Genomic DNA, 22031 nt, shown 5'->3' on the forward strand with positions numbered 1-22031 from the left:
AGAGGGAGAGGAGGAGGAGGAGGTGGCAGGAGGGGCTGGCGACACCCAGGAATGGGAGAAAGGGCGGGAGCCTGCTGCCCACCAGAGGGGCAGCAGCTCCTGGATGTGTCCCAGCGGTAAGAACCTGGAAACCTGACTCAGGACGAGGGAGCATGGGTACAGAGGTTGCCTCTCACCTATCTGTGGTCTCCAGTGGGGGGACAGCTGGTGGTCTGAACACCCCTGTGCCTTTCCGCAGATCCCAGCTCTCAGATGGTGCTAATGACGTCAGGCCTAGGGGACAGTCTGCTGGCTGAGACCGAGATGTGACGCTCCTCTCCACTGGGCTTCTGCGCATCATTACATTTGTCTCTGTCTACAGCACTTTGCCCTCACCTGGGGCTTGGGAGGGACTGGGAAGCACGGGTTGCCCGGGGCTCTGGCAGTTCCTGGCAATGTGGTGGGAAGGAAGCTCTGGAAGCTGTGACTGAACAATAGCCCTGGGGGACATTTGAACCCAGGCAATGCCTCTGAACTTGTTGGCAGCTCTGGCTGCAACCCGCTGGCTCGGAAGAGATTTTATGAACTCTACTAACTGGCGTGTGGCTGTATTCACTGGGGGCTGGCCTTAGGGGAGGAACTGGAACTACCACTAAGCACCACTGGGGGGCAGTATCATCCCACAGCCCAAGCTCCAGGCTGCTTGACCTGGTCCAAAATCTCTCTCAAAGCAGTCCTGGCCCAGGTCTAGGGTCTGCAGTTCAAGGGTGACACCTTAGACGAGCCCTATAAAGATCATAACTAGAGAGCCCGCCTCCAGAGCTGGACAATACTGGATCCCACCTCTGAGGGGAGACTCAGGGGCCCTGCTAAGGTCACTCTGTGCCCTTGGAAGCCCCAGGCAGAGCCGGGCAGGGCAAGTCACTAATAGACTGGGATAAGACTAGGATTGGGAGCACTCAAGAATGGCAAGAGGGAGAGGGAAGGTCATGAGGACAATTAGGCCGTACCAGTAAAATAGTTTTATTTAGTCTTAAAATAGTCATCAATGTGAAAGTTTCCCAAAGCTGGGAGTAACAGTCTAGAGCCAAGGTTGGGAGGGGGGCCAGGCCTCACCCACAGCTCAGCTTGGGGCCCTGAACCCCACCCTCCCTTCCAGAGGGAGGAAGGAAGCGGCCGAGGGAAGCCCTGAGTCAGTCCTCGTCCTCATCCCCAAGGGCCAGCTGTGCCAGGCTCCGTCAGGGCAGCAGCTCATGCAGACGATGGGGGGAGAGGGAACAGGCAGGAAGCAGAAATCAGTAACTCCAAGGACACCTCCCCCCAAGAAACAAAACTTGTGAGAAAGGAGGATGGAAGGGGAGCACTGATTAGCCCTCAGCTCCCCAGAACAGCCCAATCTGGGCTGGGCCGACTGAAGGACAGGGCTTGAGACCCAACCACGTGTTTCCCCCAGGAAAAGACATGTTCCAAGAAAAGGGGGAAACCAGGAGGCAAACTGGCGCCAGTTGATGCGGCTGAGAGGCCTGGCGAGGATCACACCTAACCCCACCCACCCAGAGGACAGAGCTGTGGCACCTGGAGGGACGTGGTCAGGGCTTGGGCTGGGGACCTGAGCAGCAAGGGTGTGGTTCCTTGCGGTCCCAGCACAGCAGTGGCAGGAAGGCAAGCAGGGCCCTAGTTGAGCAGGTTGCCCTGCTCTTGGGCCTGGGTTAGGCTGTCCTTGCGGTGCAGGTGGTGCACCCCCATCCTCTTGGGGCTGCGCTGGGGGCGGCTGGAGCTGGGGAGTGGCCAGGCCCTGCCCTCAGTGTGGGAAGCACCAGGCCCCTGCTCTGTGCAGCTGTTACTGGGCAGCAGGCTCTGGCGCTCTTCCTCAGGACTGACGGGCAGGTTGAGCTCTTCCTCCTCCTCCTCCCTGGGAAAGCCAGAGTCAGGTTCAGTTGGTAGCAAAAGCCCACTCTCATCGGGTGGGAAAGAAGATGCCTGAACCAACTCGTCTCTGTCAGCAAGGTTCTGGGCAAAATGGCGCTGCAGCTCTGGGAGTGCGTCGCGTCCAAAGGCTGTGCGCTGGGCCACAGCAGCAGGGGGCGGAGTACGGTCCACAAATGCCCGCTGCCAGCTGGCCAGCAGGTCCTCTTCAGAGCTGGCAGAGCTGGCTGGGGCACTGAGTGTCGGGGGCGCGGGGCCGGGCTGGCGGTGGGGTGAGGCCTGGGCGGAGGCCGGGCTGCTGGGCACTGGGCTGGGACGGGCCCGCTCGCTCCCCTCCTCCACCAGGCTGAGCGAGATGGCCTGGCGGGTGGCGTAAGTGCAGTTGGGCAGAGGGCTGTTGCGGGGGATCCGAACCTTATCCTCAGAGAACTCTATTACCCTGCGGCCAGGATACAGTGGGTGTGGTGGAGACGGGGTGGGGTAAGGGCTCAGCTTCTCGAAGGCTGGCAGGGGCAGCTCCTCCTCTGGGGAGCCCCCCACAGGACCCAGAGAATGGCACTCCCCATTAGGTTGGGAGGTGGGGCTGCCAGGGGCCGGGGGACTGGCGGGGTCACCCGGGGCACCCTCACTCATGTCCACATGCACAAAGACATCCTCAGCCAAGGGGCGCCCAGCACTGCCCGATTGGGCTGAATTGAGGAGCAGAGACTCTGGCTTCTCCAACACCCGGGCAATGACCGAGGTAGGCACCACAGCGCCTGGGGCCAGGCCGGGAGCAGGGCCTGGGCTGGCAGCCTCATGACCACTGTGTAGATGCTTCCGAACCATGTCCTGAAGCTCACAAGGCAGCTGAGGTAAAGCAGGAAAGAGAGACATCAATGACTGCAGCTGAAAACAGCCTGACTCATGGCACAAATAACGACTGCATGAACACATGCCACCGTGTGCCCAGCGCTACTCATCTCCTTTTCTCACACAAGTCAGGGTATAACCTCACCAGATACACAGGCTCGGTGAGGGCAGATCACTTGAAGCTCTTGAAGAACTTCACCTGGACTGAAACCTTGACCTGTGTCTCTAGCTTGTATCTCCCATACCTCAGCAGTGGCTTCTGCCCAAGACTATCCCTAAAGCCCGGAGGATGTGGATAGCCTAGAAGCCTCAGGAATACCTCTGCTTCTGCAGCTCACATCAGCCTTGGGCTCGAGGCTCTGGTGCCTGGAGTTTGCCCCTTGGGGTAAAGGGACCAAATGGGCCTACCGCTCTCTCAGTACTCATGGCCGACAGCTCTGGCCACCCCCTCCCTCCTGCATGGGATCCTAAAATGAATCCCTTGCTCCCTGTCCCTGTCACAGAAATACCTACAGGACCAGCCCCCAGCACTAGTGATGGCCCCTGACAGCACACAGGACACCAACCAGTGGCAGACTGCCTTGAGAGGTGACACGGAAGCAAGAGAAGGGTGGAATGGAAAGGGGAGTTGAAGGCGGGACGGAGAGGCGCAGAACTGGAGTCAGGAGGCCCCAAGCGGCAGGCGTCTGGTGAGGTGTGTGGTGGGGGCTCTACTCACGTCAGCGAACTTGTGGTTGCGGAAGTGGGACTTGTTGCACTTGAGGAGCTGCACAGCCAGGTTGCAGTCCAGCCGGTACCGCTCCTACAGACAGGCTGGGTCAGAGCCAGCCCTGCCTGCCCAAGGGAGCAGGGCCGGGCCAGGACTGAGCCCGCCCCAGGCCAGGAGGGCGGGGCAGGTGAGGGGCACGTACATTGAGCTCCTCCAGCTTGTTGATGGTGTTCTTGGCATCCAGCAGCTTGTTGGTCAGCTCCACAATCTCCCAGTCCAGCGTCTTCCTGTCCATCTCAGCCTTCTTGATCTGAGACACAGACTTGTGGTAAACCCAGCCCACACCTCAGTCAGCCCCCCTCCTCCTCCCCCTCCTCCCAGCCCAGAGACACAGGAGGCCACAGGTGCTGGGGCAGCCAAGGCGGACAGAGCAAGACAAATGGCGGACAGACAGAAGGAGACCGGGCATCTCTCCTGCTCTCCAGGCTGGCTGTGGGATGGGGCTTTCCGACCATGACCTACTGTCACCTGGGCCCAGGGCAGAGGTAACGTAAGAGCTGCCCATCCCTTGAGGGGGTCAGGGGCTTGAGGCCCTAGGCAAGGCAGCTGGTACCTCAGAGGGAATAAATGCAAACCAAGGGGCTGAAGCCCATAGGCGCAGTTGTTTCAGGGACCAGGATAGAAGAGGGAGGAGGTGGCAGGGCTAGGTGGCAGCCGGGGCACGTGTGAGGTTATCTAGTTGAGCAGGGAGGGAGCTGCAGGCTCTAAAGCAGCCTTCTGATCTTAGCTCAGAGATGGCATCTGCAGCCTCCCCTCCCTGCACATACTCCACTTGCTGCCACCACAGCCGAGAAGCAGTGTATGTTCAATGGTGACATCCATCAGTACCTCGGCCAGAGCCAAGAGCAGGCGGGGCTCCCCAGCTCTCTCCTGGGAGGGAGGCACTGACCACTACTTGGACCTCACAAAGGGAGGAGGAAAGGAGCAGGGGTACTCGGGTGTCCTCGGCGGGCACAGGGAAATAGCCAGGGCCCACCGTCCCGGATCTCAGCTGAGGAGGCCAGGGCAAGGGAGAAAACACACAAACTCAGACGCAACTGCAAAAATCCAGCTGTGGCTGAGAGAGGCCTGAGAGGAGAGTGCAGCAGCAGCGGTGGCAGCATGAGGGGGAGACGAGGAGAGAAGAGAAACAGTGTGAGCATTAAGACAGTCCTGACTGGCACAGCACACTGCGGCCCCACCACTGCCCCAACCAGCCATCTCCTCCCCAAGCCCCAGGGCAGAACAGCATTCCCCTGGCAAGTCCCAGCCCCTGGCTGTCCTGTGAACACAGTGCCGGCCAAACTGCCCTCCTGGCCAGATTACCAGTGTGTGCAGCTTGTCCTCCAGCTCCTGGTTGGTCCGCTGGGAAGCTGTGTAGCTGTTCTGCAGCCTGCAGGACACAAGGCAGACCCCTGGGTCAAGGTCCTGCTTCTCAGCCCCGTCCAGCCCCTCCTCGATACAGGATCCCCTGCAAGTCACCCTCCCGATAACTTCATTTTTCTAATCAGAATCAGACGACCTCTAAGGCCTCTTCCAGCTAACCTCCTGTGAATGGGGAGAGGCACGCATGTGTGTCTGGCCCCTCATCCCCACACCTGCGGAACTTGTCCTTAAACTTGTCCAGCTCCTCGCGGCTCTGGCCCAGCTCCAGTTCCAGGCAGTCCTGCCCGATTTCCAGCTCACGCTCCAGGGCTTCGGTACGTCTGGTGGCCGAGGCCAGGCGCCGGCGAAGCTCTTCATTCTCCTGCTGCAAGAGCCTGGCAGGGTTGGGGGTCAAGGGCAGACGAACATCAGACACAGAAGGGCCAGCTCTGGAGCTCCAAGCTGGGCTCAGAAGGAAGGAGGGATGACATGAGGACAGGCTAGGGGCAGGGAGACTGCTAGACTCAGTCCGAGTCTAAGACCGCATATTCCACAGGCCTCTAGTCCTGAGATCACAGCCTGGGTTGGAGGGTGGGGGGAGGCAGGGGACGGTAGAGGACAGTCCAATCTCCCCCCCACCATTGGAGAATGACAAGACAGAATCGGGGGCAAGGAACAGTTCCCAGCCTGTCTCTGGTTACAGCCCAAGCAAGCCAGCCACCAAGCCCCCCAGCTCCAGTTTCCCCACTGCACGCTCAAGCTTCTCCATTATTAATCTCTTGGAAATCCAGTCCAGCTCTGCCCTCCTCTCCAGAGGCCTCACATGGCTGACAAAGGGCAGTGGGGAGGCAGCTGGCACAGGAGGATCATCCTGTTCTCTCTGGAGCCACATGAAGCTGGGGAAGGGCTCATTGGCAAGAGCAAGCCCCTCAAAGCCATCACCCTCCTGATTCCAGACTCTCTTGAAGCCCAGGGAATAACAAAGCCCCCCTTTCCAGAACTTTTACCTGCAACATCAAGTTTCCTCCCAGAGTCCCTACAACACCCCACCCCAACCTTTACCTCTACCTAATCTGAGGAAAATCCAGCTGTACCAACAGCCTGACCTGGAGCTAAAAGGGATAGAGCTGAGGCAGGGCAGTATCTTAGGCAGCAGATACTCACTTCATCCTTTCCGCATCACTCAGGGGCTCCTAGGCAAAGAAGAACAGAAGCTTGAGGCTCAGCCCTGGACCACTAGCCACCTGGCTGGCTCATCCTCCCAGCAGCCAGAGAAAGACTCAAGTCTGTGGCCCAAAGACACTCATAGGGCCCTCTAGAAATGGAAGCAATCTAGTAATGCCAGGATAAACCTAGATCACCCTCTTCCATGCCAGCAGAAGATTCAAGAACCCCTTCCAAACTTCACTCTAATCCTAAAGCCAAGGGTACCCAAGGGATAAAGAGTTTCTCAGCTGTTTGCTAGGTTCCTGGTAGACCATCTCTCTACACAGGCAAGGAAGAGATCTTCCAGAGAAGTGAAGTCAGGCTGAATTACAGAAGACCCCTGGGCTCTGACAAAGCCTTCTCGGCCCCCTGGGGCAAAAACAAAAGCAGAATGAAGACCTTACAGAAGCTCAGGAGGAACAAATGCATGGGTGAAGAAGAGCCTCTGGGCTAATCCTGACTGAGGGTAGTAAAGTGTCTTTTTTGGCTTTTAACCCCCAGCCCCATCTTCCTAAACCCCTATGCTGTTCATGGCCCAAGGGTCAGAGTTCAGCCCACCACACAAAGGAAGCCTGTGTTATGGCAGTGAGAAAAGTCAAGGGCCCACTCCACATGGAGCTGACTGCTTCAGAGCTGCAGTCATGGCAGGAAGACAGGGTGGGTGAACCCTGATCATGGACTCTGGAGCCACTGACACCCTGATATGATCCTGTTTGACCACATACTGGTTATATGACCTTCACCTCCCCATATCTTCACTCTCTCATCTATAACACCGAGGGAATGCCCACTGGGTAAGCACCTAGCATAAGAGCCAGCATTTCTATTTAACGTGCCCTGAACTGAAATGGGCAAGTCATGGCATTTCTCCCCCATATTGGACCAAAGTGGGCTACAGTCTGTGTGATGCTCAGCATCTAATGACCGTCTCTCAAGTTCTTTCAGTGTGCAACAGGGTGGGGACACGCAGCAAGGGAAGTAACCAATGTAGAATGCTTTTTCTCCTGCGAGCAGTAAGCTTCACGAGGGAGGAGAGGCCACGTGAGGCGTGTTTGCAGTTGACTGTACACCTCCTAAGAGCAGAGCCTGGACCTAACAGTTCCTGGCAGGGAGTGCAGATATAACAAATGTTAGCCCAACAAAGCAAAACTGGAGGAAGGGCCAGCCTTCCTGCGGACAATGAAGAGCAGCTGGACTGGTCGGAAGTGGCTGGAACACTGCCCCCGAGTAGTTCCCAGAGGGGTCAAGGTTGCATGACTCTCCTCCACGATGGAGACCAGAGTCCCAGCCTTCAGAAGGTTAGGACCCCTCACCCTGGTGGACTGCCTCCTGCAGGGAGAACAATAGTGTATGGGATTGTTTCTGTTAAGCTACAAAGACTCTGGAGATCCCTGACCTGTGGACATATACTCACAGATAGCCCCCACTAGCACTGCGGCTGGGAGACCCCAAGCCTGAACCAGCCGCACCTACTCTCACCCCAACTTTGGGGCAGAACCTCAAACAGGAGAAGGCAGCCAGACACCCAGTCTCAGGGGCCTGCCTCTGCCAGTCAGGGCTGAGCTACCAATCGTGCTGACCTCCTGCTCGAGCTGGCCTCCAGGAATTTCCAGCCGCAGCTCCCGATGCTCTGGCGGTGCCTTCCGGTAGGGTTTCTTAGCAGGGGCTGCACTGGTCATTCTGGGAGGTGAAAGCTCCTCCACCTGCTGAGGGGAAGCGAGAAAGGAGGAGGCTCAGAGATGTGGCCTAGGGGCCTTTGGCCTGAGGGAAAAAAGAGATGGTAAAAGGGGACACACGTAGAAGCCACTACACAGGCAGGTAGGCCTGAGCCACTGCTGGAGCCGCCAGAAGGGCTGGACTTTGGTGTGTCAGGCTCCATGGGTCAGGGGAATGCTGCAGGGCACGGGACCGATGGGCGGGAAAGGCAGGGCCCAGGGCCTGGAAGACTGGACTATGCTCTAGGAGTAGGGCAGAGATTCTAAAAAGCAGCCCACCATGCTCCTCCCTGGGCTTAGAGGGCCTCCGAGGGAAAAACTGCTCTCTACATATCCATTTTGTCAACTCTAAATCGGGCTAACAAGACACCCATTTCATGGAGTTGTTGGGAAGATGATGTATAGCACTTAGGAAATGGTCAACAAAGGTCAGCTTTAAGAAAAGTCGTAACAAACAATAAGGGTTTGAGGTTGTTCACCCAACCCTGCTTCTCAGTGGGATCTCTAGGTTCAAGAGCACTCTGGCTGTGGCCACTGAAAGCCAAGCCCCTAAGGCCTCCACCACTCCCTTTTCACCAGCCCCTACCAAGAGAGGACACTTGCTTGCCCCCTTGCCTGCCAGTCTCCTCAGAAGAGGGCCAAGCAGGGGGCACAGGCCTCAGCAAGGACATACCGTCTGTCCGTCGGCAGCTCTCTCTGTTCCGCTGTCCGGGAGTCAGCCCTCGGCTCTCCGCATCCCACGGCCCCTCCACTTCCTTTCGCCAGCAGCTCCTGAAACCAGAGACGGGAAGAAAGTGGAAACCAGGTGTCAGCCGCCTGTCTGTCAGTGCCACAGGCCTGCCTGCCCAGCCGGGCCCTGGAAGGCCCCCCAGGGACAACCAGGCAGGAAGGCCATGGACCAGGAGGTCTGAGGGAAACATGGTAGAGGAGGGAGATGACTGGAAGCCCTGGGGTCCTATCTCTCTCCATGGCAGCACTGTCACCCACACATAAGTCTGTGCTTGTATTCATGGTCTCAGTTTAGCACATGCCCAACTCTGGAATAGGTCTGGTTCTGTCCTGTCCCTCTCCTTGCCCCGCATCCGTCCTGTTCAGGCCTCTCAAAGTCTGGCAACAACTAAGAGCTCTGGGGAACATGGACTACAAATGAGAACACCAGGAAAAAGCCTAGTAAAAATGCAGGAAGAAGCCAGGCTCGGTGGCTCAGCCTGTAATCCCGCGTCTTATGGGAGGCTGAGATGAGTGGATTGCCTGAGCCCGCGGGTTCGAGACCCGCCTGGGCAGCGAGACCTCATCTCTACAATAAATCAAAAAATCAGCCGGGCATGGTAACGCATGCCTGTAATTCCAGCTACTTGGAAGGCTGAGGCAGAAGGATCGCCGGAGCCCAGCGGGTAGAGGCTGCGGTGGCCGGGAGCGGCCACTGCACTCCAGTCTGGGCGACAGAGTGAGACTCCAACTCAAACAAAACAAAACAAACAAACAAACAAAAAACACAGGAAGATGGGGAGAGAGGATGCTAGAAAGAGAACTCCTAGCCATGTTTCCAGAAGGATCCCAAAGACTACTTCTGTGGACAATGGAGGTCAACAGACTATACTGAGAAAGGACAGATTCAGGAGAGAAAATCTGAAAAGGGAGTAACTTAGAGCAATGGTTCTCAACCAGAGCAATTTTGTCCACTCTCCTTCCTCCGGGAATATCTGGCAAACATCTGGAGATGTTTCTGGTTGCCAAAACCTGGGATGCTACTGGCATGTAGTGGGTACAGGCCAAGGGTACTGTTAGTCATCCTACAACACACAGAAAATTATCAACACCAAATGTCGACAATGACAAGGCTGAGAAACACTGGCATAGAATGCCCAAGTCTAGGGAGCTGAAGATCCAGGTTCTGGGCTGCTCTTGACACCGGAGGTCCTGAGTAACTCCTTCCTCACTGGATAAGCCTGTTCCTCATCTACACAGAGGTGGCTGGACTGAGCAATTTGTGACGTCCGCTCTGTTCCTTAGGTTCCAGGAATGCCCACACCCCTCCCCATCTGTAATAAGCTGGGCTGCAGCATGGGGGCAGCAGCTGCCACCATGATCACTGAGGCAGTAACCTCAGGTGGCCTTCTGGGCATAAAAAACAATCTCTTCCCGCCCCCACCAACCTAAACAGAGCTGGAGGCTGAGGGAAGCCTTGCGGGCTAAAGCATGTGTTTCTACTGTCGGGACATGCCCTGGCCATGACTCCTGTCACATTCCAACAAAGCCTGGGGCAGAAAGAATGGTGAGGGGCAGGGAGGGTGGGGAAGAAGGAGTGGTCTCCCTCCTCTGTCTCAGCAGCCTAGTCCCTGGCTTGGGGTTCTAGGGAGAGCTGGGGTGTGGCAGCACAGGCACGAGTCGCCAGTTTCCTCCCCTTTGATGGAAGGCAGAACGTGTCCCCACAGGGCACAAACAGCATGCTGTGTCGGGCTGACTCCCTGCACAGGAATCCGGGCGGGCCTGAAAGGACAGCACATTCCTGGGGTGTGGGGAAGCAAACAAGTCACCTTTGCAGGTTCCCTGGGGCTGTTCCTCCAGGAGGCCCCAGGGTAGGAGTGCCTATGGCCTGAGGGAGAGGCCCAGAGAGCCCCAAACCAGCCAGGTACTTGGGTTCTGATACACAGGGGTTATATGTATGGGGTGCATATGAGCTGGAAAATGGGGTAGGGCCAGAAACAACACAAGAGTAAGAGAGGCGAGCAGCCAAGAGCATCTACAAACCAAGGGGCAGCTACATGGAGTCATCTCTGCCTTCTCCCCAGCTCTACAGAGAAGCCAGGTCCCTGCTCACGTCCCCCTTTCCCTGCCAGCTGAGTGACCCCCTTCTCTGCGCAGGTGCCTTTGTGTGTACCCCCTCCTCTATTCCCAGTCTCTTCTCTACTTTCCTACCCCTTTCCTGCCAAGGCCCACACTGTCCTTCAGGTACCAGGGCACTTATACGGGCAGAAAGTAGGCAGGGAGGTCGCAGACATGCTCTGGCATCTGGTCATTCTAGCTGTGTAGAGAGCTGCCTCACTCTGGGCCACAGTCCTAGCTCTCGCTGCCACGCCTCCTAGCACTCAGCCTGCCTCACCCAGCTCTGAAGTCCCCGCTCCCTGGCCCCACAGCACACATTTATCCCTAGGGCTTCCATGGCCAGAGCAATCTGGCTTGCTGAGCAGGATAGCATGGATGAGGCTGGCAGTGAGATGGGTGATAAATGCCGACACGGACTCTCTGGAGCTGGGGGTGGTGATGAACGTCAGTGTTGCAGGGAGAGAAACCACTCCCAACCAGGGAAGCAGAAGGTGATGCCCCCAGGGGACACAATCCATCCTAGATCCCTAGCGCCAGGCTTCAAGGGAGACCTGTGCCACTCCTTGCCCCAGACAGTGTTGTGCGGGAACACACCCAGGCACTACCTCCAACTCCTGAAACCTGCCATATGCCTCAGATCCTACCGGTGAGGGCACACAATTCCAGCACTAGACAGGAGCACAACAGGCCAGTCCTCGGCTGGCAGCAGGGCAGGGAAGGCAGAAGCAGACCCAGGGAGGAGAGCATGCAAGCTGTGTGAACAAGGAGGCAAGAAGCAGTTGGACATCAGGACAACATGGGAAGGGTCAAAGGGATGAGTTGGAGGCATCAGAGCAGCCATCCAGGGAGATCCAGTTACCAGGGACAGCCTCCCCTGGCCCCATCTCCTTCACCCAAAGCTTTCCCACATTGCCTTGGAGCGTTTCATCCCCAGCCCAAGGAAGACACTCAATCCCATGCTGGGAAGAAAAGGTCCCCAGGGAAAGTAGCCAGACAACTCCGAGTGGGACATGGGCCACGATGAGCAAGCAGCAACGAGGACAGCCCCCTCTGGGGGCTCTCAGTCTTGGGCAGCTAAGCTGGTCCCAGAGCACCTCCAGGAAAATGAGCTGCTGGAGAAAGGTCTGAAAATCAACAGAGAAGAGCCTTCCACCCCCCCTGCAAGCTACCTGAGGAACTGCGGGCGGGTGAGTCAGGATGTGGGACTGCCCAATCAGGTGCTGGCTCTATACTGCAGGAACAGCTATGCCCAGGGAGAAAGGCTGCGGCTGAAGTGGAAACCTCTGGCTGACCCAGCCCAGCCTGGGGCTCCTTGGGTTGAACCTGTAGGTGCTGTTGAGGGAGACCCCAGAGCAGCAGCAATCCATCCCCATGCCATGAAAGGGAAGGGAGAAGGGAAAGGGGCTCTCTTCACCCTTTGCCACCCCCATCCCACCCACTCCATTTAACTCCACCTCCTTCCTCTTCCACATAGCATTCATTCTTCACTTACTCAAAGTCACTGCAGAGGAGAGACTCTACCTCCTGTCTCATGGGGCGGAGAGTGGGGGGTGATAGCTTCCTAATTGCCATGTTGCAATCTGCCCGGTGGTGCAGGCCGCCTGTTGCCGCCTGCCCTGTATTAAATATCTTCTCCCTGATTACAGCCCATGGGGCACGATTAGCTGTCTTCAGAGAACAAAGTCTACTTTCATTAGAAATGGGGCTCAGCACGCACAGCAAAGGTGCACTGTGAACCCACTGAACAGCTGAGCAGAGTGTAGACAGAGACAGATGTAAGGTACAGTCTACACCAGAAGTTGGCTGCACAGTGTCCTCTAATCAAAGGACAGAAAAATTTGCCACGCATCACTCTTTAACCAGGAAAGGGGACCAACACCTGCTCCTTTTGTGAGTATGTGTATTTGACCAGGGGCTTCCAGACTGCTATTTCTGGAAACAGGATGGGATGAGAGAGAAACCTCTTCAGAAGTCCAATTCTCTTCAACACACTATCCTTACTACTGCTCCCACAAGCACCATGGGAGGCAAGAATAGAAAAGTCCAAGGCCAAGAGCCACAGATGCCCTCCTAATTCTTCTGTCCTTTCTGGGGCTCTGCCCAAGGTCTAGGCAAAGCCAAAGGTGCAAGAGAGGAAGGGCAGTCCAAGCACCCAGCTTTCTCCCTGCTGAGGGCTCAAAGGCCACCCTCACAACACCAGCCCAGGAGAGGGAAACAGGATTGAATACAAAATGGATATGGCTCGTTGGCTTTCCCAATTTCAGCCCTCCCCCACTGGAAGTCTGCTCCAGCTCCCCAAGTTCTGCACTACAACCTCACTCCAACTCCACTGACCCTGGGTCAGCTGCCCCATCCTACACATCACCAACACTCCCTTTAATTATGGCCCCAACAGTTTACTGGGCTCAGATCATTTCTGAACCTACTGATAAGCCTTTCTGCCCACAGCTGTCAATGAATCAAGCAACAGACCTTGAGGGGTTATGACCCAATCTTCTGAATCAGGGAGAGCCCACACATCACCACGAAAATCATCAAAGTCAAACGAAAGTTAGAAATCACTACTGCTTTTCAAATGAAAGGAAAACCTAGCCTGTTTCAGAATACACCAGCTGTGTTGCATGCTGCCTTAATTCCCTTGGAGCCCAGCGGGACTCAATAATAAAAATAAATACAGGTCCTTTCTGAAACCCTAATCAACCACCAGAACACTAATGTCTGATCACACAAGGGCAGGAGCCTCCCCCGCATGAAATGTCCTGAGCTACAAGCATTGGGTGTAGAATCTCTGAACTCTCCAAGCCTGGAGGTCACACCCCAATGGGATTCAGCTATACTCCTGCCTACAAGTCTGGCTGCTTCTCCAGCCTCTGAAATCCAGTCTCTGCCTTCAACTGACCTCCAAGAAATGCAAACCACCACCAAATGTAAGTCAGCTCTGTAACCAGGTGACCCAGCAGTAGCTCTGTGGACTGCCCACGAAGATTCCCACCACCTGCACTATAGATACAGCCCCTCTCCACCTTGGTGGCCTGTGAATAGCAGAATAGTCCCCCAACACAGTGAACTGATCCTCCCAAGGCTGGGTTCAGCCTCCCCCACGCTGTCCCCCGGGCACCCCTCCCACTTGCCACCAGCCCCCAGTTTCCGGCATGCAGCTGTTCCTGAGATACATGAGCAAAGCCCTCAGCAATCCTGGGCGCGTGGCAGGCAGGCAGCCAACACTCACGGGGTGGGGCCTGGGCAGAGGTTCTGCCCTGGGCTGATGACTAGGCTAAAAGATGTCAGTCTGTGCCCAGACCAGCCTTGTTGCCACTCTAAAGCTGTGCCCACCACCCCTCTGGGCACGTACAACCTCACCCTTTTGGGACAAGCTGCCTGCAGCCCTGACCTGGCCCCCTGCCTACTCTACACCGAATAGAATGGCAGGGTTTTGAAAGCCAAAAAGGGTGGGAATGAGTAATCCTGAGGACTCAGAACCAGTGCTGGTGACCTGTGAGAGCCCCTGGCTTCCCACCTGAACAAACACCTCATGTCTCTCCACCTGGCCTCCCATCCAGGCAAACACTTGGCAGGGACAAAGGGGCCAAGGACTACTGACGCTGAGCCAAGCAAACCAACTCCTGCCCCCAAAAGGGAGGGCCCCAACGTTCATAGCCTGCATATGACATGAGACCCCACACCCTCTCCTGAGTGAGGGAGTGGCCCTAAACCAGGCCTCAGCTCCAGGTCCCTTTTGCTTTCCTGGTCAGAACCAAGCCAACACCAGCCCCCACCCCCAGCTTCCTCACTCCCTAAACAGGGTCCCTAAACATGCCTGCAGCACCTACACCACCACATTTACACACAGCTAGCATACACTGTTAGTCAGGTCCCTGTAGTCTTCCTCCCAGCCCAATGAGGACAGAATCCACTCAGGGGGCCTTCAGGTCTCAAGTTCCCCTATCCAGCCTACCAAATGCTGCACTATCTCCGAAGACTGCACACACAGTCATCTAGGTTACCTGGGCGGGACACCAGGAAGCACCTGGCAGTTGATCTCCTTGTTTTCTCCAGACCCCCTTCTTCCTAAGCCTGGAGGGAGAAGGGAGTTGGGCGGGAGCTTCTCCATGCCAGGCTGTACTCACCAGTCTCTCAGTCTGAGGCCAGGACCTTTTTCAGACCCAGTGTGGAACCCAAAGCCCCTCTCTGGCTGAGGCGGCCTTCTCAGCTCTTCTTGACTAAAGTCCACCTGAAGTTCCAGACATGGAAGGAAGTGCGGGCCAAACTCCACCCACTCCACCTGCCAGAGTAATGGTCACCAATAAGAGCTACATCTCACATGGGTACCTGATTCTGGGCTCCAGCATTTAGTTCAAGTATCCTCACTCTTCCACCCAGGGAATTCCCCAGAGCCAGGCCAAGGTTGTCCTCACCTTCTCCAATCCCAAGAAAACCTTGCAACTGATCCTAACTTCTGATCCTGGGGTGAGAGTAATGGGGACTCTATCCAGCCTTGCCCTCCTTACAAAGAAATGAAACCATCTAGTCTAGAAGCAATCCCCTTCCCTTCCCACTCCAGTTCCTCCAGTTCCACCCATCTCTGAGACGTGAGAAGCAGAAGCAGTGCGGCAACAGGGATCATCTCAAACTTCATGGTGCTAAAAGCACAGATGAAACAGAAACTCCAGCCAGAGAACCGAAGAGCGTGGTGCTGACTGTGGGGAGGGTAATGGGGTGTGAAGTCCAGCAGCAGGCTGCTAATGGGCAGGTGGCCATTCATCGGAACTTTCCTTTCTGGCCATGAAGAGAGCACACCCCCACCAACAGCAAGGAGACTGGGAAAATGGAGGGGACCCAGCAGTAAGGACAGGAGAGCAGAGGAGACAGCACCATGTGAGCTAAGGAGAGGAAGCAGCCAGGCTGGAGGGCAGTGCTGGTGGTGTCCCAGGGCAGGTTAGCTGGCCGAGGTCAGACTCACAGGGTTAGTGTCTTCTCCCAACCAGCCAGCTCTCCTGGTTAGTGCGGTTAGTGACAGACTCATGGCAGGCGCCCTCCAGGCACTCCATACAGACAGCTTGGTGGATGAGCAGCCCAACTCCGGAGCTGCAAAGAGAGCAGAGGAATGCCAAGCTGCAGGATGCCAAGGGTACACACTGCACCTCCTCACGGGAAGTGCCTCCACACTTACCACTAGAGCCTCAAAGGCTTTCTCCCATCCAGAAAGCATGTTAAGTGGAAGTGGGGTGCTCCCCTGCCAACCAGTGAGGCCAGTCAGCTGACCCCAGGCCACCAGACTCCCTGGCTGGTCAACAGAAAGAAAAGACATCTGCCGTGGAAGGGGGCACAGCTCCCCTACCTCGCTTATTCCCCTAACACTGCTGCCAGGCAGCACCAGGGCTCTGAAAGCTGGGTTGTAAGAACAAAGCCACCCACAGCTGCAGCTGCCACCCAACCCATGCCTGTGCCAGCAGAGTCCATCCCACCATCTCCCACAGGCTCCAGAGAAAGGGGCTGGGAGAGAACCAACCCAGGGATCAGAGGCGGCCACAAGGGTACACACTGCACCTCCTCACGGGAAGTGCCTCCACACTTACCACTAGAGCCTCAAAGGCTTTCTCCCATCCAGAAAGCATGTTAAGTGGAAGTGGGGTGCTCCCCTGCCAACCAGTGAGGCCAGTCAGCTGACCCCAGGCCACCAGACTCCCTGGCTGGTCAACAGAAAGAAAAGACATCTGCCGTGGAAGGGGGCACAGCTCCCCTACCTCGCTTATTCCCCTAACACTGCTGCCAGGCAGCACCAGGGCTCTGAAAGCTGGGTTGTAAGAACAAAGCCACCCACAGCTGCAGCTGCCACCCAACCCATGCCTGTGCCAGCAGAGTCCATCCCACCATCTCCCACAGGCTCCAGAGAAAGGGGCTGGGAGAGAACCAACCCAGGGATCAGAGGCGGCCACAAGGGCTACATCGGAAAGCACAGCACAGTGGGGCAGTATGTGGCCTGGCTGAGAGCTGAGCTAGTCAAGGGTGGGGGCGGCACACTGCCACCTTACAGTTTCTGAAAAGGTCAGGGGATGGCACTTCCCAGGGAACCGGCCCAAGAGGAACCCGCAGAGCGAGGATGAAGACTGCATTCAGGCCCCCAGACTCCAGCAGGGAACTGTTCCATCCTCTCACAATATGTGGTACTCAAGAAGGCTAGTTTTCCCATCATAGCAAGGCAGGGAACAACAGAAACAACTCTTTCCTGAAGGCTCCAGAACCCCCTGGAGAGAAGTACACAGCTCAGAGATCACAAGGCAAATGAGGCCACAGCAGTGAAGTTCCCTGGGGCAGCAGGACAGGACTCCAACACACAAATCTGCAAACACGGCTGATGCTAAACAGAGAACAAGATGTTAGCAGGAAAAAAATGGAGAGGGGTTTTCTCTCCTGTTCTAGGAAGCCCTGAGGCTCTGTGACAGCTTGGGGCAAAAAGAAAGAACAGCCACCACCTGGCCCCACATGTGGGTCTGACCTTCTCCCAAACAGAGAGACAAGATTCACGGGGACAGGAAAAAAAAAACCTCCAATAGGCCTCCTGACTGCCTCCTCACTGGGCTCCCCATATTCCTCTGACTACAGCCCAAGAGCTCAAAATGCCAGGGCCTGACCGTGGAGATGAGACAACTGTCTAGAAGAGAAAGACAACTCTCCCAATAGGCCTTTACCCTTCCCTAGACTGGTAAGAAAGCACAGCCACTGACAGTGACCTTCACAATCCTCACCCACAAGAAAACTCAAAAGCACCACATAGGTCTGGTTTGCTTTTAAAAAGGTAAAGCATCCAGTCAGGATGGCCATCAACAACAACTCAAAAAACAACAGATGCTGTAGAGGATGCGGCGAAAAGGGAACACTTCTACACTGCTGGTGGGAGTGTAAACTAGTACAGCCTCTGTCGAAAACAGTGTGGCGATTCATAAAAGATCTAAAAACTGACCTTCCATACGACCCCACAATCCCCTGCTGGGAATACACCTGGAAGAACTCAAATCACTCTGTGAAAAAGATACCTGCACATGTATGCTTATCGCAGCATTGTTCACAATAGCAAGAACATGGAACCAACCATGCTGCCCATCAAAAGAGAACTGGATAAAAAAAAAAAGTGGTACATATACACAATGGAATATTACGCAGTCATAAAGAGGGACAAAATCATGAACTTCACAGTAACCTGGATGGACTTAGAGTCTATAATACTGCATGATGTCACCGAAACAAAGAACTGAGTATCACATGCTCTCACTCATAAGCGGACCTTGAACAATTATAATAATACTATAAGAAAAGAATTGAGCCGGGCTCAGTGGCTCAGCCTGTAATCCCAGCACTTTGGGAGGCCGAGGTGAGTGGATTGCCTGAGATCGCGGGTTTGTGACCCACCTGAGCAACTTGGCGAGACCTCATCTCTACAATAAATCAAAAAATTAGCCAGGCGTGGTAGCTCGTGCCTGTAGTTCCAGCTACTTGGAAGGCTGAGGCGGAAGGATCACCGGAGCCCAGTACATTGAGGCTGCGGTGGCCGGGAGTGGCCACTGCACTCCAGTCTGGGCGACAGAGTGAGACTCCAACTCAAAAAAAAAGAAAAAAAGAAAAGGATTGGCAATAGTGGGAATCTGCCAGGGGAGGGGGGTACAATTCATCAACCTGCATAATGAACATTTGTATACCTAACCCTAAATTGTACTGCACATATTTAAAACAACACAAAACAAAAGAGCAGCAAGTGACTTGGCTAATTTAAGATTTCAGAAATCAAGGACTCTCACTGCACTAAAACAGAAGTTGAGAAATCAGATAATTGTTCTCTTTTCCCAACCAAAGATGACAGGAGTGAGGGCGAGAAGCCCATGTGAGATGGGAGGGCCGATGCCTACATTGCTCCTACATCCATCCTGACTCCCCACTCAAGGACACTCCCGCCATCAAGCCAGCCATCAAGCCAGCCAATCCCTCTCTCCTGTTTAACCCCACCTGTCCCAGGGAGCCAGCAAACCCACTAAGAACCACTAAGCTGGGAAGGGCTATAACCAGGATCCTCAAAGGCCCCACCAGGAACTGTTCTATTCCTGAGTAACTTGTTAAGGAAACATAGCAAGCTGAAGAACAGTCTGGGTTAGAATTGAGTCCAGGTTTTTCTTAAAGTTGAAACATGTTGAGGACTGTCCAAAAGTACAAAAAAGATTAGAAGGAGATGTAAAAATGGTGAACAGTGGTTCCCTATCTTTGGGAGAAGGGAATAGACAGGAGCTGGGGGAGAAGAAAGAAGAAATCTTTTACTTTTTTACTTTACATACTTTTCTGTATGGTTGGTCTGTTATGCAAAGCATACACATTAGGTTTATAATGAAACCAACAGTTCCTAGACAAACAGACAAAAAAACCCCATCTGCACTGTGCTTGACCATTCTGTTTTGGAAGCACTTTCCCTTCCGTTATATTTTCTTGGATCCCGCAGTTTACCGAGGCACTAAGAACAGGTGGAGTTCTCCTATTTTGAAGTTCAGAGAGGACAAGTGACTTGCCCAAAACAACAGGCAGAACTGGAAAAGATCCCAGTTTCTGTCTCCAATTCTAGCACAAAGCATAGAAAGTTTCTTTCTCCAGGGAGCCACAGGAAAGCCAGACCAATTTTGTCCCAATGTCAAAACCCATAAAGACTTCTGAGATTAAATTCCCTACTTTGCTTGTGAAGGTGTAGAGAGGTCACTGCTCAGTACCCAAATATCCTATTGCTTAGCCGAATGGAAGTCCAGGATTTTGGGGTCTAGGTTGATTTCCTAGTAGGCAGATCCTCCCCTCAGGGGATGTTTCCCTGCCACAACACAGAAGCTTCTCACGGAGGAGGCCATGTCTTTTATAGATTCTAAATGTCACCCAGAAGACAGTCGGCACTTACAAGATAGTAACTAACAAAGAGATCCAAACCCTTCTATTCATGGCTAGTCCAGGACACTCAGTCCCTCTGAAGCCTAAGGTATACAACACAATCCAGTCCAGCTGGTTCAATATCCTCCCTCCAAATCTGTTTAACATACAGTGCAGTTTATCACTCCCGCCACGATGTCATCAGCGAAGATTTGCCACAATGCAATGCACATTCCCACACTGAGAGGCAAGAGGAAGAATCTGGGAAAACGCCTTCACTCCACTTTCAGTCACTGGTTTCATCCTTTTGATTCCTCTGGGCATTAATGAGGTTGTAGTAAGCCTTGACTGTGAGCATGGAGCACAACTATATGGAACTAAACATACAACCAGAAAAGCAAGCAGGTTACAGCGGGTACTGGAAGGAGCTTAAAGGATTACAGAGAATGGCCAGGCGTGGTGACTCACGCCCATAATCTCAGCACTTTGGGAGGCCGAGGTGAGAGGATTGCCTGAGCCCACGGGTTCGAGAACAGCCTGGGCAACTTAGCAAGACCTCATTTCTACAATAAATCAAAAAATTAGCCAAGCATGGTGACACACACCTATAGTCCCAGCTACTTGGAAGGCTGAGGCGGAAGAATCACCTGAGCCCAGTAGGTCAAGGCTGCAGTGCCCCTGAGCATGCCACTGCATTCTAGCCTGGGCGACAGAGTGAAACTCCAACTCAAAAAATAAAAAAAAAAAGAATTACAGAGAAGATGCCAGCAGCCAAAGACTTTTTTTAGGAGATGCTAATTAAGCAAGAAAAGCTACTAGGGTGTACCTCACCTCTTCTCTTAACCCCTTCCTGTTGGCTTAGGGAAGTGTTACTAGGACACAAAAAGGCTAAAAGGGAGACTGGTGCACCTAAACACCTGGAAGTTCATTTAATCACATAAATTCAACCCTGGAAAATAATTCGTAATGTTACTATAACACTATCACCTTTTGTTTATGCAGAGCACAAAAGGTTTGCCAAATCAATTCCACCTGCTTTAATCTGAGGAAGGCCTGGGTTGGGTCACACAGTAACCAGGATTGCCCAGCATTTACTGTATAGGGCCTAAATGCTCAGCCTTCAGTGAAAAACCTTGCCCCTAAGAAGCTTCAGAATAGATCTTACCACTAGTCAGGGAAAGACAGGTTAACAACCACTTACACTACAGTGTTGTGAATGCTTTGAGAGCACAGAGGAAAGATGTCTGCCTAGGACAAGAGTTTAAGGACTGGATGATGCTATCCTCCAGAGAACTCAGACATATCTTCCTCTGATTGTGAGGTCACACTGAAGTACCACCTGGCATACACTTAAGAGGTCTAACCTTCTGGAAAGAAATTTCTTTGATGTTTGTTGGGCATGAGTGCCCTGAGGACTACCCCCATTAACTACACCAGAAACAAAAAGGCAAAGAATGCATCATGGGGCAATCCCTTCGGGTCCCCTCCCACTGTGGGAGCTTTTCTGTCCTCTCAATAAATCCTGCTTTAAAAAAAAAAAAGAGAGAAAGAGAATGCATCACGACTCTCAGCTACCATCCCCATTTCTAGGGAGTCTCGAGTCTGTTCTGTGGCACAAATAGACCCTCAAAAACCTAAGAAAACTGGGACCAAGAAGCCTGGCTCCTTCAATACCTGAGTGTGTTCTATCAGTTTCACCCAACATTTTTCTTTTTTTATTTGAGTTGGAGTCTCACTCTGTTGCCCAGGCTGGAGTGCAGTGGCACGCTCATGGCCACCATAGCCTCAACCTGCTGGGCTCAGACGATCCTTCCGCCTCAGCCTTCCATGTAGCTGGAACTACAGATGCAAGCCACCATGCCCGGCTAACTTTTTTTTTTATTTACTGTAGAGACGAGGTCTTGCCAAGTTGCCCAGGCTGTCTTGAACCCCTGGGCTCAGGCAATCCTCATGCCTTGGCCTCCCAAAGTGTTGGGATTACAGGCTTGAGCCACCGTGTACAGCCCTCACCCAACATTTTTCAGTCCATAAAATATTGGAGAACACGGATCCTGAAATTCTCCATTCCATCAACCACCGCATGTAGACTTCTGTCCATCCCCAGCTTTAATGGCATTACGAATCCACCATCTACCCTATATCCACAAAGTCACCCACCAACTTCGCCAGTGCTAGAAAAGTCCAGCTGACCACCATCAAAGGAGTGATCACAAATTTTAAAATTTACCAGGCACAGTGATGAGTGTCTGTAAGTCCTAGCTTCTAAGAGTGAGTGAGATGGGAGGATCACTTGAGCCCAAGAGTTCGAGGCTGCGGTGAGGCTACTGCATTCCAGCCTGACACAAGAGATGGGGAGAAGCATTGACAATCTTTGCACAGGCTGTTCATTGATGATGTTCCCAATCTCATCTTTTTTACTGCTTCATTACAAGAAAACAGACTCTCAGGTTTTTTGGGGGGGGGGGTTTTGGGGGATTTTTTTTGTGTGTTTTTTTTTTTTTGAGTTGGAGTCTCACTCTGTT

At 54.0% G+C, this 22031-nt stretch overlaps 2 protein-coding genes across 16 annotated transcripts in view; one reads left to right on the top strand and one right to left on the bottom strand.

Moving 5' to 3' along the window:
- LRRC73 (leucine rich repeat containing 73) overlaps positions 1 to 570 on the top strand; it is a 5321-nt gene extending 4751 nt beyond the window's left edge. Inside the window, exons 7-8 of the mRNA XM_021714173.1 lie at positions 2 to 116; positions 239 to 570. Of these exons, the coding sequence (XP_021569848.1) occupies positions 2 to 116; positions 239 to 309 (186 nt within the window). The 3' untranslated portion in view covers positions 310 to 570. The remainder of the gene's footprint in view (position 1; positions 117 to 238) is intronic.
- Positions 571 to 978: 408 nt separating this feature from the next.
- The window catches only part of TJAP1 (tight junction associated protein 1), a 27403-nt gene continuing 6350 nt past the window's right edge, over positions 979 to 22031 (bottom strand). For 3 of the 15 annotated variants that reach the window (XM_008061490.1, XM_021714166.1, XM_008061488.1), the window contains 8 exons: positions 8465 to 8562; positions 7657 to 7779; positions 6035 to 6063; positions 5104 to 5265; positions 4832 to 4898; positions 3669 to 3776; positions 3476 to 3559; positions 979 to 2754 (listed from right to left, as the gene is read on the bottom strand). In XM_008061490.1, coding sequence (XP_008059681.1) covers positions 1654 to 2754; positions 3476 to 3559; positions 3669 to 3776; positions 4832 to 4898; positions 5104 to 5265; positions 6035 to 6063; positions 7657 to 7755 — 1650 coding nt within the window. In that variant the 5' untranslated portion in view covers positions 7756 to 7779; positions 8465 to 8562 and the 3' untranslated portion in view covers positions 979 to 1653. Of the gene's footprint in view, positions 2755 to 3475; positions 3560 to 3668; positions 3777 to 4564; positions 4595 to 4831; positions 4899 to 5103; positions 5266 to 6034; positions 6064 to 7619; positions 7783 to 8464; positions 8563 to 15577; positions 15703 to 15787; positions 16008 to 22031 lie in introns of those variants that run through there. The other 12 variants (XM_021714163.1, XM_008061486.1, XM_021714162.1 and 9 more) reach the window with 9 other exon arrangements.

The sequence above is a fragment of the Carlito syrichta genome, unplaced genomic scaffold (genome assembly GCF_000164805.1).
Source record: "Carlito syrichta isolate Samal-C Ts95f unplaced genomic scaffold, Tarsius_syrichta-2.0.1 Scaffold305282, whole genome shotgun sequence".
NCBI lineage: Eukaryota > Metazoa > Chordata > Mammalia > Primates > Tarsiidae > Carlito > Carlito syrichta.